Source organism: Crinia signifera, chromosome 2 (genome assembly GCF_055691185.1).
Source record: "Crinia signifera chromosome 2, ASM5569118v1, whole genome shotgun sequence".
Lineage (NCBI taxonomy): Eukaryota > Metazoa > Chordata > Amphibia > Anura > Myobatrachidae > Crinia > Crinia signifera.
In genome coordinates this window covers 344,053,225-344,067,018 of record NC_139218.1, presented here as the reverse complement: position 1 = coordinate 344,067,018, position 13,794 = coordinate 344,053,225, and the positions used below count along the sequence as shown (strand labels likewise).

The window sequence follows — 13,794 nt, the reverse complement described above, 5'->3', positions numbered from 1 at the left end:
AGGAAGGAAGCAGTATCATCCTAGGCACAGCCCTAGGTTGCCAGTATGTAATGTAGGCATCAAGGGGGTAATTCAGTTATTGGTTGTTATGTACCAATATTCGGTACATTGTGCAGTACAGGTCCTGCATTGTTGGATGTACTCTGGCTGCAGAAGTCAATTGATTGTCTGCAGCGTGGTGGTGGTGGTGGTGGTGGTGGTGGTGGTGGTGGTGATGGTGGTGGGTGTATGGGTTGGTGATTGATTTATTCTACCAATATGGAGGCATGACACATCCATTTCATGGGAATGCTGAGGACAGGATTTTTCAACAAAGATTTCTGGGCTTTAGTACCAAAGCTGTGATCACTGGGTAATGACCGGTCATGGGTTTCTCAGCTGCCTGATGGTGTCTCATGTCATTTGGTGCTGCATTCTCAGAAGCAGCGGATACAAGGGATGCCTCATTACCAAATCTTATCATTGCTGTTGCTTCCAACTAAGAAGCAGCTATCACCTTACTGTTCAATCCTGAATCACCCTCCAAGTTATGTAAATCTAATTATAATAATGTTAGAAGAAAACCAGACTGAAAGATGTTGCTGTTAACAAACACTTTATTATGGGAAATGAAAAGCAGTAAATATGTATAGATGGCTACAATACAGAAAGGGCGTAATAACATGAAGCTTTAACAAATAATAATCCCACTTGCAAAAACCAAAGACACAAATGTGTAGAACACAGGATGACTACAGACAAGGGAAAGATCATTGGCTGCAATTATGTTGGTTCCATCGAGCACAACCCAGAATGGTCATGCTCGTAACAGTGCAAATATAAGAAAGTGATGCTAAATACTGTAAGTGCAGCCGGCCCAGGATGTCCTACTGTACACTAACAGTTATATGCGTGGTGTCCGTGCTTCCCCTTGGAGAGGCTTCCGGAGCTGAATCCTCCTGTGTGGTGATGTTGGCCACTTGTGTTGTGTCCTGTGCTGCTGCTGACCACAGCTGGAATAGATAAAACACAATATTGTTATAATTATTATCCTTTATGTATGTGGTGCCACCAAGTGTCTGTAGCACCATACAGAGAAATATTCTGATGATTACATATTAAATATGGTGAGAATATACAATGAAAACTTTTTTAGTAAGTACATTCCACAAAATGATAAGTAGAAGCTGATTGGTTGCTATGGGAAACTCCTCCACTTATTTTCTATATGCAACACTGCGGCACATTATGGCGGTGAGCCTCTCGCTCAAAACTGCTCACTGCCCTGTAGGCAGTGAGCACTTTAAGGCGAATCCGGCAGTTGGCTTGCCAGGCGAAGGAGGCAGATCGGGTTGCCAATGCCGGTGCTGAAACACCATGGCAATGGCTGACTCACCCCTACACAAGAAAGTAGACCCTCTATAAACAAAATGATGGTGGTTTTCTATTTAGAACTATGTGCCTTATTCTAGTTCACTCTTAGAGGCATATTCCTTCTTAGCTGAACAAAACCATGTGCACTGCAGGGGGGGGGGGTGCAGATGTAATATGTGCAGAGATTTAGCTTTGGGTGAGTTATTTTGTTTCTGTGCAGGGAAAATACTGACTGCTTTATTTTTACACTGCAATATAGATCTCACTTTGAAAAACCCCGCCCAAATGTAATTCTCTCTGCACAAGTTACATCTGCCCCACCTGCAGTGCACATGGTTTTGTCCATCTAAGAAGGAATTGGCCTCTAAGAGTGAACTAGAATAAGGCCCTATATTATTTGTTAACCAGTATATTGTTATAATTTATTTTTTTAACATTTATTTAAAAATGTTACTTAGTATATAATGCACTGCTCTTCTTTTGGCAATAATTATTGTTTCTAAGATAAAATACTATTTTTGTTAATTTCTTAACACAGATATTGCCCATATTGCTACTTTGCAGTAACCGCTGGAACATTTTGCGATTCTTTATATTTATATGCAAAAGATAGTAGTACTGTATGGTAATTGATGCAAATGTTTACATCCATTAGATATTTGTGATATACAGTAATGCGCTAATTACTAGAACAGATGTACATACTTTCTCTTATTTGCCTCCTGGTATATAAAATAATTTAATAAAACTAAAAAAAAAAACTTTCTGTTCAGCACAAACATATTTAAAAAATGTGTCCGAGTTCTTTGTAGTAAATTTGTAGAATTGATTTTTATAAATGTAAAATCCTAAATAAGTTTTATATACTTACAGATACTAACAGATCCCTGTCCTTCTCCAACCAGCCTAAAAATAAAGGGAATCGGTTACTTACAAGGTACAGTATTTACATATTTGTAAGAGAACACTATAGAGTACATTAGGTGCTTTCCATATCCTTAACTACAACTACAACAGGACATGTTTTCTGGATTTATTTAATCATACAGTTAATCTCTATTGCGTGTCAGTAATTATCACACCAGCTTCCAATAACAGAAATCCTGAATACATGTCACTGCCAAAGAGGTGATTTCATGCCGCAACATTATGTCACCTCGGAGGCGCTTTAGATGGAGCCTTCTTCAACTAGCCTTCTCTGGTGAGCCATGGCTCACCAAGTCTTATTATCATCTATTGTTCTCAGCTGCAATACAATACATAGAACAATACAGCAGGGGATTAAGTCCGAAGGCCCTGGCTCACTTAATCCTATTAAAGTGATAGATGAGCATGGCTCTATCTGTATATCTATAGAGGTGATTCGAGAAATTCTTACAGTGCCAGGTGGAGAGTTTGACTGGGACAGGACTCCTGTCAAAGTGCAATGCAGGTGTCCTAAGGTGAGCTCAAGGAGGACAGAAACCTCCCATGGAGCAGAAGGCCACAACATTTCCTGCTTATACTGTACTATGGTCTTCTCATGGAGAACCTCCAAAAAGTCATCAATATAAAAAGAGATAATAAATACATTTTTCAAGTTACATGAAGCTTATTATTACTGTGTGTTGCAAATAAAAAATGTTTGCATGTTTATTTTCTTAGACTAAAAAATATTCTTAACATCTAGAGCTATTAATGGTAAATACTGACCGGCACTCTTCTCCTTCCAGCAGCTTCCTGTAGGTGGCGATCTCAATGTCCAAAGCTAGTTTAACATTCATCAGTTCCTGGTATTCTCTGAGTTGGAGAGCCATGTCCTGCTTGGCCTTCTGTAGGGCGGCCTCCAGCTCAGCCAGTTTATGCTTGGCATCCTTTACTGCTGCTTCTCCACGTTCTTCAGCCTGTACTATGGCGGCTTCCAGCTTAGCTCTCTAGATAACACAAAGGGGCATTATATTATTCCTCAGATAACATATTCAACTAGTTACCAACCCTTCAAAATGACAGAACAGTCATTGGGTTGGGGGTTGGGGATACAGGTCATCTAACTTGCGTAGACAATTTACCAATTTAACCTGTCAATAGCATATGCCGGCAATGCAATTATACCGTATATTGTGTGAATACTCCCAGCATCACAACTGTGTAAACACACTGTACAGTAGTTCCCTAAAATCACACTATGCCACACAGAAACCCCAGTTCACAATATGCCACAGTGCCTTAAATACTGGTGATGACCAACCCAGATGCCCTGTTTTCGTTACGGCTGCAAACAGAAAAAAGCAAACAGCATGTAGATGCGGACATAGTTGCAATTATTACCAGTGCTTAAAAGTTAAAGTAGTATATTACTGCGGAAGGCCACCAATCACTGTCTGGCTGTCATTTTTCTAGTGCAAGTTAGAGAATAACCTGATTTGTTGCAATGGGTGACATTACACAGAACAATGCTGTTATTAAGATCATGGCCAAGTCTGAAGCTCCCTCTGCAGGACAGAGAGTTAAACTGTACTGTGTGCTAAAATAGCAATACAATTCTAATAAGATAGTTACCCTATATTACTCTCTTATATGTTGATTGTTTTAGATTAGGCATGTCCAAACTGTGGCCCTCCAGCTGTTGTGAAACTACAGATCCCAGCATGCCTTGCCATAGTTTTAACATTCCCTAATAGCAAAACTGTGGCAAGGCATGATGGGACTTGTAGTTTCACAACAGCTGGAGGGCCATAGTTTGGACATGCCTATTTTAGATGTTTTTGAATATGAATTTGAGTTTATTGAATATTTAGCAAAAATAAATGCCTGAATGAAAATCAAAACATAAACAGTATTGCTGTATATATAGATGACTGTGATCCAATGAAGATGTAAACATACATAAGGGGCCTGATTTAGACCCAATTGCAAAGCTGCAAATTCGCAGCATGGGATATTATCGAATGGCCACACATGCACACGGTGCGCTGTGCACATGCGCAAGATGTCCGTGCATCGGCAGCCATCGCTGGCTGCTCGCAGGGTGATTGACATTCATGGAAAAGTGGCGAGATCTCCTGCATCCCGCACGCTTCCTGGTTTTATGGGGAATTGCAGGTCTGTGAGGAGAGGACAGGGCGGGGCCTAATGATATGAGGGCGGAGCACGAAGGAGCAAGCACTGTACCCAGAGAAGAGACCCTTAATGTAGGCAACTAAGCCTACACAAGTGCAGGATTTATAGCCAGAGCCTAGTGCTCCACAATGAGGATGAGGCCCCAGCAGAGGCTGCACCTGGGCCATTTTCTATCTTAAACCACCACTGGATTATTAAGTGGCATATAGATACTAAGGGGACTTATTTACTAAGATAGGAGTTCTATTGAAGATCGGACGTTGCTATGGGCAACCATTCAGATCAGATTCTATTATTTTCTAGAAGGTGCTAAATAAATAAAAAGTAGTCTCTGATTGGTTGCTATGAGCAACATCCCATCTTCAATAAACTCCCATCTTAGTAAATAAACCCTTAAGGCAGTGGTTCCCAAACTGTGCGCCTAGGCTCCCTGGGGTGCCTCGGAGCACTTGCAGGGGTGCCTCGGTTTGGTTGTCCAGAACAATTCAAATTATTTATGGTCAATGTAATAGGCAAAACCAGTGCTTGTGGCTTCCAGTTTTTAAATATGTGGCTAAACAGAAGTGAATTCTGTCCCTCACCACATAACTGGAGCTAAGGATGATAAATAAGCACAATTTATTTAATTTAATATTGTTTTCTGAAATTATCGGTAGCAAACTTTGCGCCTTGACAAATATTTTGATAATCTAGTGTGCCATGATGCAAAAAAGTTTGGGAACCACTGCCTTAAGGGTTTATTCTGAGTCACACTCAAAGTGGCTGTAGTTGGGGAAAGATGCTGATTCCTGATTTTCTACTGTGTGCTAATGCAGAAATCTGTAAGGCTACTCATCCAGGTGATTTCATGTTTCGGTCCCTGTCTGGTGAATCACAGGCATATGCATGACAAGGTCAATCAATAACACATTGTGAGCAATGTCACATCATCATCTTTTGGAAGCTCTCCCACGCCTCACCTAGCATCTGAACACATTCCACCTTGCTCATGTTCTTTTGTTTATTATCTCATAAAATGGAGATCTAATACTTTTCATACATGCTACTTAATCATACTGGTAACACTAGAACAATAGTGCTTTATTTTGATTGTTCTGCTTGTTACTGCTGGAAAAACATTCTGCAACACGGTATTAAAAAGACATCAGGGACTTTATATTGGCTGGACAGATTTATCTCTACAATCTCATCTTCACTGAAGTAGTAAAAAGCTCCCCTGCACTGTGACATACTTGCCTACTTTTGAAAACTAGTTTCAGGGAGATTATAGTTGGAAATAGAATTTTGCAAGGTGCCCCATTGAGAGGGCGTGTCATGCTCCACCCAAAGGGCGTGTCATGCTCCACCCAAAGAGCATGTCTACTTCCATATATGGGCCCTTATTTTGATCTGAGCGGTACGGACCGCGTGCGGCCGTACCGCCGATGTTTACACTCTGCACATGCGCAGAGGTCACTCTGCGCATGTGCAGGGGAATTCGCCGAGTAAAAAATTTAGACGCCGCAAAGGGGGCGTATAGGGGTGTGAGGGGCTTAATAGCCTCATTACCCTATGTATACGCCCAGCGTTTCATGGGCGTTCCCATGCAAACGCGGGGCGTATGCATGGTAATGAGGCTATGACGCCAGTGATGGGGGCGGAAAGCTGACATCGCCGGATGTCAGCTGCCCGCCCCAATACAAGCTTTCACACGGACGATTGTCCGTGTGCTCTAAGCTTGCGTGAGCGGGGGGAGCGTGCGGCCCTGCCTTCGATGGTCATCGACCATCGAATGCAGGGGGCAGCTCCCAACATGGTGGAGGCGTACGCCCCGCCATTTTCATGCGGATCGGCAGCCGTCCGTGTACGGACGGCCGTGCCGATCCGTCTTGTAGGCGGGGATTCGTCTGGTGCGGTCGGAGCCGCATATGCGGCTCGACCGCACCAACCAGAATAAGGGCCAAGGAGAGATTGTGAAAAGAGATTGTGAACGTGGCACCTAGAAGCGTGGCTGTACTGCTACATCTGAGAGGAATCTTTTAAAATGACTTATATCCAAATGTAGATGAGCCTCAAAGCAGTTAGTAAGAGCTACTATACTTGGTAGAGTGCTGGGAAATGGTGCTGCTTATTCAATGTAAATGTATCTATCTCTAATTTCTCCCCCCCCCAAAAAATGTTACAGTGATATGTGCTAGGTGAAATGAGGGAGATTGCTAGACTAATGAGGGAGAGAGGGAGATTGCTGCTATTTCAGGGAGTCTCCTGCAGAATGCAGGAGGGTAGGCAACTATGGCTATACAATGTAATGAGTAAGGGAATATCTAAGACAGGGCTGCCATCAGAAATTGTGGGGCCTGGGGGACTGACAAAAAAAAAAAAAAAAGAAGAGCTGTGGATACTGTAGGTGGAGCTACAACAGGGGTCTGGGCATAAATTGTTGTGTATTCCATAAACCAGTTTAAAATTAGAAAATGGTTATTGCAGAGGTCATGCAGTAAGTCTGCATGGATTTCCTGTGGTAATTGTCAGTAGAAGTGGGGAATATATTACCTTATTCTAATCTATTAGGTCCCTTGTGTGTTAAATGTGAGCGATTTTACATAATTTAACAGCATCGCTCAGAAAATGCCCCTACATCGCTGTTTGTTTAAGGGCCATAGTGATAGGAATGCATGGCCCCACGCATCACTATCGATAAATAGTCAGTGTGGTGTTATTACAAGAGAACAGTTGCCCTGACAGATGTGTGCTGAGCGATCTGAGCGTTCTTTCCAATCTAGCATCGCTCAGAACAACACATCTAGACACATCAATACGTGTTTAGGCCCCATAAGAAACAGACATTTATGAGATGGAATTGAATTTGTTACCTGTGCCTTCACATTTTCTATTTCACTTCTTAATCTTTGTATCAAACGTGTGAGTTCAGTAATTTCGTGCTTAGTGTTCCTCAGATCATCACAATGCCTTCCAGCTGTCATGCGCAGTTCCTCATACTAAGGAAAAGAAAACAAGTTAATTTGAACCAAGACTGAGGAACAACTGTCTGCAATGCACTGTTCTGAGTAATGCTACATCAATTACAGGTCTGACCATATTTGTATGATTTGACCACTTTTCACACAATTCTGATGGATCGAGGACACGAAATAGGGGGAAAAGTGGTCAAATCACATGTGTTTGACAACCAATCTGATGCACGATCTCGTTCATATCATATTGGAGTCAGAATTGGCCCTGCTACACATCTGACCTCTGACTCGCACAGCCTCTGGCAGCAGGGAATAGGCTTGTATATGATATATCAGAGAAGTCGCATAGTGTATGGAGGGCCTTAAGAAGGCACCTAAATTGGATTACATTATTTCAAGGGCACCAGTCCCTTATTGTGCTAAATACATTATTTCATCAAACAGTATTTTACTTTTGCATAGGATTGATTAGTTCAGCCTTTCCTCTCTCCCGAATCCACCTTTATGAATGCTACAAGTAGCATGGCAGGGGATAAACCTCTGCCATCGGTAAACCTCTTAGCCACCCAATCCAATCACAACAAAGCTGTCCCATTTTGGATATAGGGATCAGATAAGCCCCCAAATTGGGGCTGTCCTAACTTACCAAATTGGGGCTATCACTAATTCATCGTCGGGCTCAATCCAATCAGTGGTGAATGGTGCATTTCAACGCCGGCAAAGGCACCTGAACTCGGTGTACTAAGGGCCAGGTGTACTAAGCTTGAAAAGTGATAAAATAGAGAGTGATATTGTAACAACTGCTATTTCAGGGGCTGGTTTTGAAAAATGACAGGAAGGAGCCGATTAGTCAGTAGTTTATCATTCTCTATTTTATTACTTTTCAAGGTCAAGTACATCTCGTACTAAATGACTCAGAAAATAAAATACTGAAAACTTAAATGCAACTCATTTCATAATAATACATTTTTCTATCTATCTATCTATCTATCTATCTATCTATCTATCTATCTATCAATAAAACAAATGTAACTGGGAACAGTAATGTGCATAGATTAAGTTGTGGTTATAAAAAGAAGTACTTAAAGATTGTTAAATCATAAAACATGCATTGTGGATTACAGGGGATTTACCTGGGCTGCACCAATAATTGAGAAATGAGTAATCCAGTTTGTGTGTCAGACTCACCCTTGATTGGTACATGGCCTCAGCCTCAGATCGGCTCCTGTTAGCAACCTCTTCATATTGAGCTTTAACTTCAGCTATGATACTGTCCATATCCAGGTCCCGGCTGTTGTCCATGGACACAATGACGGAGATATCGGAGATCTGAGCCTGGAGCTGAGCAATTTCCTAAAGGGAAATATTGTATGTTTACTATGTGTTGTCTGTACAGGGATTAATGTTATAGCACCAGCATATTGCACAGCCCTGTCCAGAGAATTTTTGTTCTTTGTTCATTCCCATCAGTACCTGTCTCCACTGATGTGACTTTCATTTTTATCACACAATAATACAAATAGGGTAAATTTAGCAAGAAGCCAACTAATAAACTGGTTCTAGACCAGGGGAAGGAACCCGTACAGATAACACCCAGGTTGGACGGATTCCAAGGGATGCCGATGCCGGAATACCAACAGGCACCCAGAATGTTCATATGATGGGCAGATTATGGTCTCATATGATGGGCAGATTATGGTCAGGGTGGGGAAAGGGGGGCTGGGCTTGTTTAGGTACTAGTTGAGAGAGTTAGGTTTAAATGGCAGGGATGTTGGGTTAGGCTGCAGGGGAGGGGGGTGTTAGGTTTAAGTACTTACAAGTGGGGGTTAGGCTCAGGCTGCGAGGTAAAGGGTTAGGGCTAGGCCCTAGCGGGAAGCAGGGCCGACTCTACCATTGGGCAGTTTAAGGCAGCTGCCTAGGCGTTCCATAATACGGGGGTCACCCCTGAGTCTGACTATCATAAATATAAGGATGACTCTGAGAGAGGAATGTTTGTTGAACTTAGTGCAAATGGCATTAATGCAAATGGATCTTCTAAGACGCCATCTCCATACTTGCACTTGAGGTCCTGGATAGTCGGTATTGGTGTGTAGGTAGAAGTGGGAACAGTGATCTCAAGTTTTGCCTAGGGTGCCGAAAACTTTGCAACGGCCCTGGCAGGAAGGGTTAGGGTCATGTTGTGGTGGGGGGGGGGGGGAGGATAGTTAGGGTTTGGCTGTTGCAAGGGAAGGTTAGGGTGAGGGGGGGATAGAGGGAGAGGGTTGAGTGCCTTAAGAATTCTCAGTTTCGGGATGCTGGGGTCAGTTTTGTGACCGGCAGCATCCTGAGTGCCGGGATATCTTATGTATCTCAACTCCAATTGAGTGAGGCATGTTAGCATGAAAGTAATTATTGCAGTCTAAAAAGAAAGATATTGACCAACACAAGGGAAGGAAGTTATTACAAAATGGTCAGTCCACAACAGGTGCAGAGACTCATGGGAAATGTAGTTTCACAAAGCAGAAATGCAGAAAAGCTGTAACTGTTTACCGCATCAAACAGGGCGCGCAGGAAGTTAATCTCATCCGTCAGGGAGTCCACTTTAGTTTGTAGTTCAGCTTTGTTGATGAAAGCAGTGTCAACATCCTATGCGGGAAATAAGATTATTTGCTGATGCATTTAATCTTCATAATCATAGCATAATCTGTAAATGAGTTTAATACATACTCTCTTCAGTCCCACAAACTCGTTCTCAGCAGCTGTGCGTCTGTTGATCTCATCTTCATATCTGTCAGGTAGACACACAAGTAATTATTTGTACGGCAGCTATGCAGAACATACTAAGGGCATAGGACTCCAATTTAGCATTCAGCATGTAAAGCTGCTTCCCATTTGACGTTGATTTCTTCACAAATATTCTTACTTTTTCTTGAATTCCTCTACTGCGTCCTCCATGGACCTTCTTTCTGCTTCTAGGCGAATCCTCTCACTTCCCAGACTCTCCAGCTGCTTCCTGAGGTTACTGATGTATGCCTCAAAGAGAGGCTCAATATGGCTTTTGGCTGGTTTTTTCTCTTGCAATAGACACCACTTTGTCTCCAGCATCTTATTCTGCTGCTCCAAAAACCTCACCTAAAATAGACAGACAAGTTGAATAGATGAGCGCCATCATAAACCCTTTGTATCCCAAACATTTAGAACCAACATACACAGGCAATCACTGGAATAAGATAGGAAACTACTGTTGGTACTGGATAGGCTGACTTCACCGGTGAACGGCAGAGGCCGTCTGCATATAAAATGCCCAGCCTGTTTCTTGGATGCAGGTTATTTGTTAGATGACAGTCTATCAAATCTGTGGAACCATTTTAAAGGAGCCCATTTCTTATCCCCAAGTACAGCAAAGAGGGTCAATAGCAATCTGAATTCAGCCTTAAAATAGTGAACATTACTTTTTTATTAATTGTCATAAAATATCAATATATTTACTAAATAAAGGTCAGTAAATGGTGTTCCTGTACTATTGGATATTTTTGGCCCGATGTAATGATGCCTGAGTTTGGCAGGTGGTGTGGGACATTTTTTAAAAGCGGCAATGCCTTGTAAATGATTGCCCCTTTAAAACAACTGTCGTTTGTCCACCATGCCGCATGGCCACCGAACTCGGGCATCATTACATCCCGCAGTTTGTGTCTACTATACAGTATAAGTTTTACCATGGGATATACTGAAATACTAAACAATATTGATTTGAATTGCATTTTTATGTACTGTATGTACATTTTTTTAACATTCATAATAAAAATGTCTTTAGGGTTTCCATATTTGAATTCAAGGAACAAAAGTTAGGAAGATAGGAAGCCAGCTTTAATTTTATGCTATTATTTTTTCCTAATGCCTTATATATGGGTGCCGGATAGCTGACAGACAGTCGGGATTCCAACAGTCATTACACCGACATCAGAGTCTCGACTATTAAAACCCTGACACTCAGGATCCCGATGGCCACCGGCTATTCTCCCTCGTGGGGCTCCACGACCCATATAGAGGGAGAATATAATCGGTGGCGAGTGTAGCGAACCACTGTGCCCACAGCGTGACGAGCACAGTGTGGCGAGCCCTCAAGGGGCTTTGTTGCACTCCCCCCTCTGTCTGAGTCCAGGCAGTCAGGATCCCAACGTTGGGCTAATGACTGTCGGGATCCCGACTGTCGGTGTGCTATACCACCCCTTATATATACATAACATGACATCACACTCTATGGGAATATGGGACTAGCATGAAACTGCAACCGGAGATATAATACTGAAGAATTATAAATAATTTATTTTCACATTTTCTTTGCTCTGCAAAAAAACATTCTGAAAACAGAAAGAAAACTTATAGGACCTGATTTAAGATCTGCAATTCTGTCATCAGAGACCAATAAAGAGCATCATAGGTAGTACAGAGCAGTATCTCCTGGCCAAGGATACCTTATCCCATTCTGTCACTTTAAACCGGAACACTGATTGATTATACAGGTTCTGTGGCTGATTAAAACCAGGTGATTTGCAGGCTTGAAGTCAGCCAGCCACAGAACCTGTGTAAACCCGATTTAAAGTTATAATACTTTTAAGCCTATAGTACTTATCACAGAGTAGCATATGGGGCCTTATTCTAGTTCACTCTTAGATGCAAATTCCTTCTTAGCTGGACAAAACCATGTGCACTGCAGGGGGGCAGATGTAACATGTGCAGAGAGATTTAGCTTTGGGTGAGTTATTTTGTTTCTGTGCAGGGAAAATACTGACTGCTTTATATTTACTCTTCAATATAGATCTCTCTTTGAAAAAAAACCCCACCCAAATCTAATTCTCTCTGCACATGTTACATCTGCCCCACCTGCAGTGCACATGGTTTTGTCCAGCTAAGAATGAATTTGCCTCTAAGAGTGAACTAGAATAAGGCCCATAGTGCTAAACAGAATAATCTGCAACGATGTAGGTGACTACCATCTTGTATAGTTCCCGTGCAAGTTCAGCAAGTAGCAAATGCTAAACACTTAGCCGTTATATATATGCATAACGGTCCCTAGACTGGAATAACCAGACAGAATCTAGTGGTTGAATTACCTTGTCTATGAAGCAGGCAAACTTGTTGTTCAGACCTTTAATCTGGTCTTTTTCATCAATTCTGACTTTCTGGATGTTTGGGTCTATCTCCAGGCAGAGAGGGGCGAGAAGACTTTGGTTCACAGTTACTTGAGTGATACCGGGGGGACAAAATGATCCTCCAAATCCATGGCTGGCTCCACTCAACCCATGTCCATGTCCAATTCCAGACAAACTATATCCATGTCCGCTCTTCAAGCCAGATGATACCTTATGTCCCCCAGACACAACACTGTAGACACTTTTGCTACTAAATGAAGGGTGCACTTTGTGGCCAATAGACACTTTCTTGTTAGTGAGGGAGCTAATGGAACCATGTTTGCTCACTGGTGGTAAGCAAGCCGAGGATGAGCTGAAACTTCTGTGTCCGTGGCTGCTATGTCCGGAGTGGTGAGACATCTTTGAAGACTGATGGGAACTGTGGTTTATGGACTGTAAGCAAATCAAGCCAGTTGAGTCCCTCTGAACACACCATAGAACTTCACCCTTTATATACCTACATCAGTGGGCTTGGTTACTTTTATGTACACTAAGACCCTGTAATTGCATCTTGTGACGTCCTATTTTGGCATTTTTTGTATTCCCATCATCATGGTTTAATGAAATTTAATAGAACAGTTAAATAAAATACAAAGTAGGAACACACCTAGGATATTAGTAAAGATGAAAAGATGAAAATCACTTAATACTGATGACTTTGCAGTAATGGAGCACAACTCATCTTATGCACATTTACGCTCATGACTGTCATTGATGAAATTGGGGTCAGCTCGTAAAGTGTTCTTTACGGGACAGTAGTCTTCATTTTGTCATACAAAGTCACATAAACACAGATGACTTCTGTTTATGAGGACTCTCTTAATTTCATTATCTTCGTAAAATGTCTGGTGAGAGAAATAGGGTTATTAATGTCAATATAACTAGACACTGCAGCTTAAGGAATCACTGAATTGCAATCCATTTAATTAGTATTTTCTTTTTTTTTATGATAATTGCTCTTTCTGGGTTTTTTTATCATTAATCTTTTAAAAACTATTTTTATTAATTTGAAAGGACATTTTTATTGTGGATAATATTTTCATATGTATTTGTACACTGTAACAGCACGAACCAGTTTCATATGACAAAATGAAAAAAATAAAAAAAAATATATATATTTTTTCAAATGTGTCCCAAACATTCTGTGATAAATTATCTTGATCCTTGTGATCAATAAAACTAATGTACTGTATGAGATTTTAAACACCAGACAAAGG

At 41.6% G+C, this 13,794-nt stretch overlaps 1 protein-coding gene across 1 annotated transcript; it reads right to left on the bottom strand.

Annotated features, from left to right (window-relative positions):
- Window positions 1–646: 646 nt before the first annotated feature.
- On the bottom strand, window positions 647–13,416 carry LOC146057860 (keratin, type II cytoskeletal cochleal-like). The gene is made up of 9 exons (XM_083169636.1): window positions 12,500–13,416; window positions 10,309–10,517; window positions 10,113–10,173; window positions 9,936–10,031; window positions 8,595–8,759; window positions 7,305–7,430; window positions 3,046–3,266; window positions 2,225–2,259; window positions 647–992 (listed from the first exon to the last, which is right to left on the bottom strand). The coding sequence occupies exons 1-9, from the start codon at window positions 12,935–12,937 to the stop codon at window positions 877–879; spliced, it is 1,467 nt and encodes a 488-aa protein (XP_083025762.1). The 5' UTR covers window positions 12,938–13,416; the 3' UTR covers window positions 647–876.
- Between the last annotated feature and the right edge of the window lie 378 nt (window positions 13,417–13,794).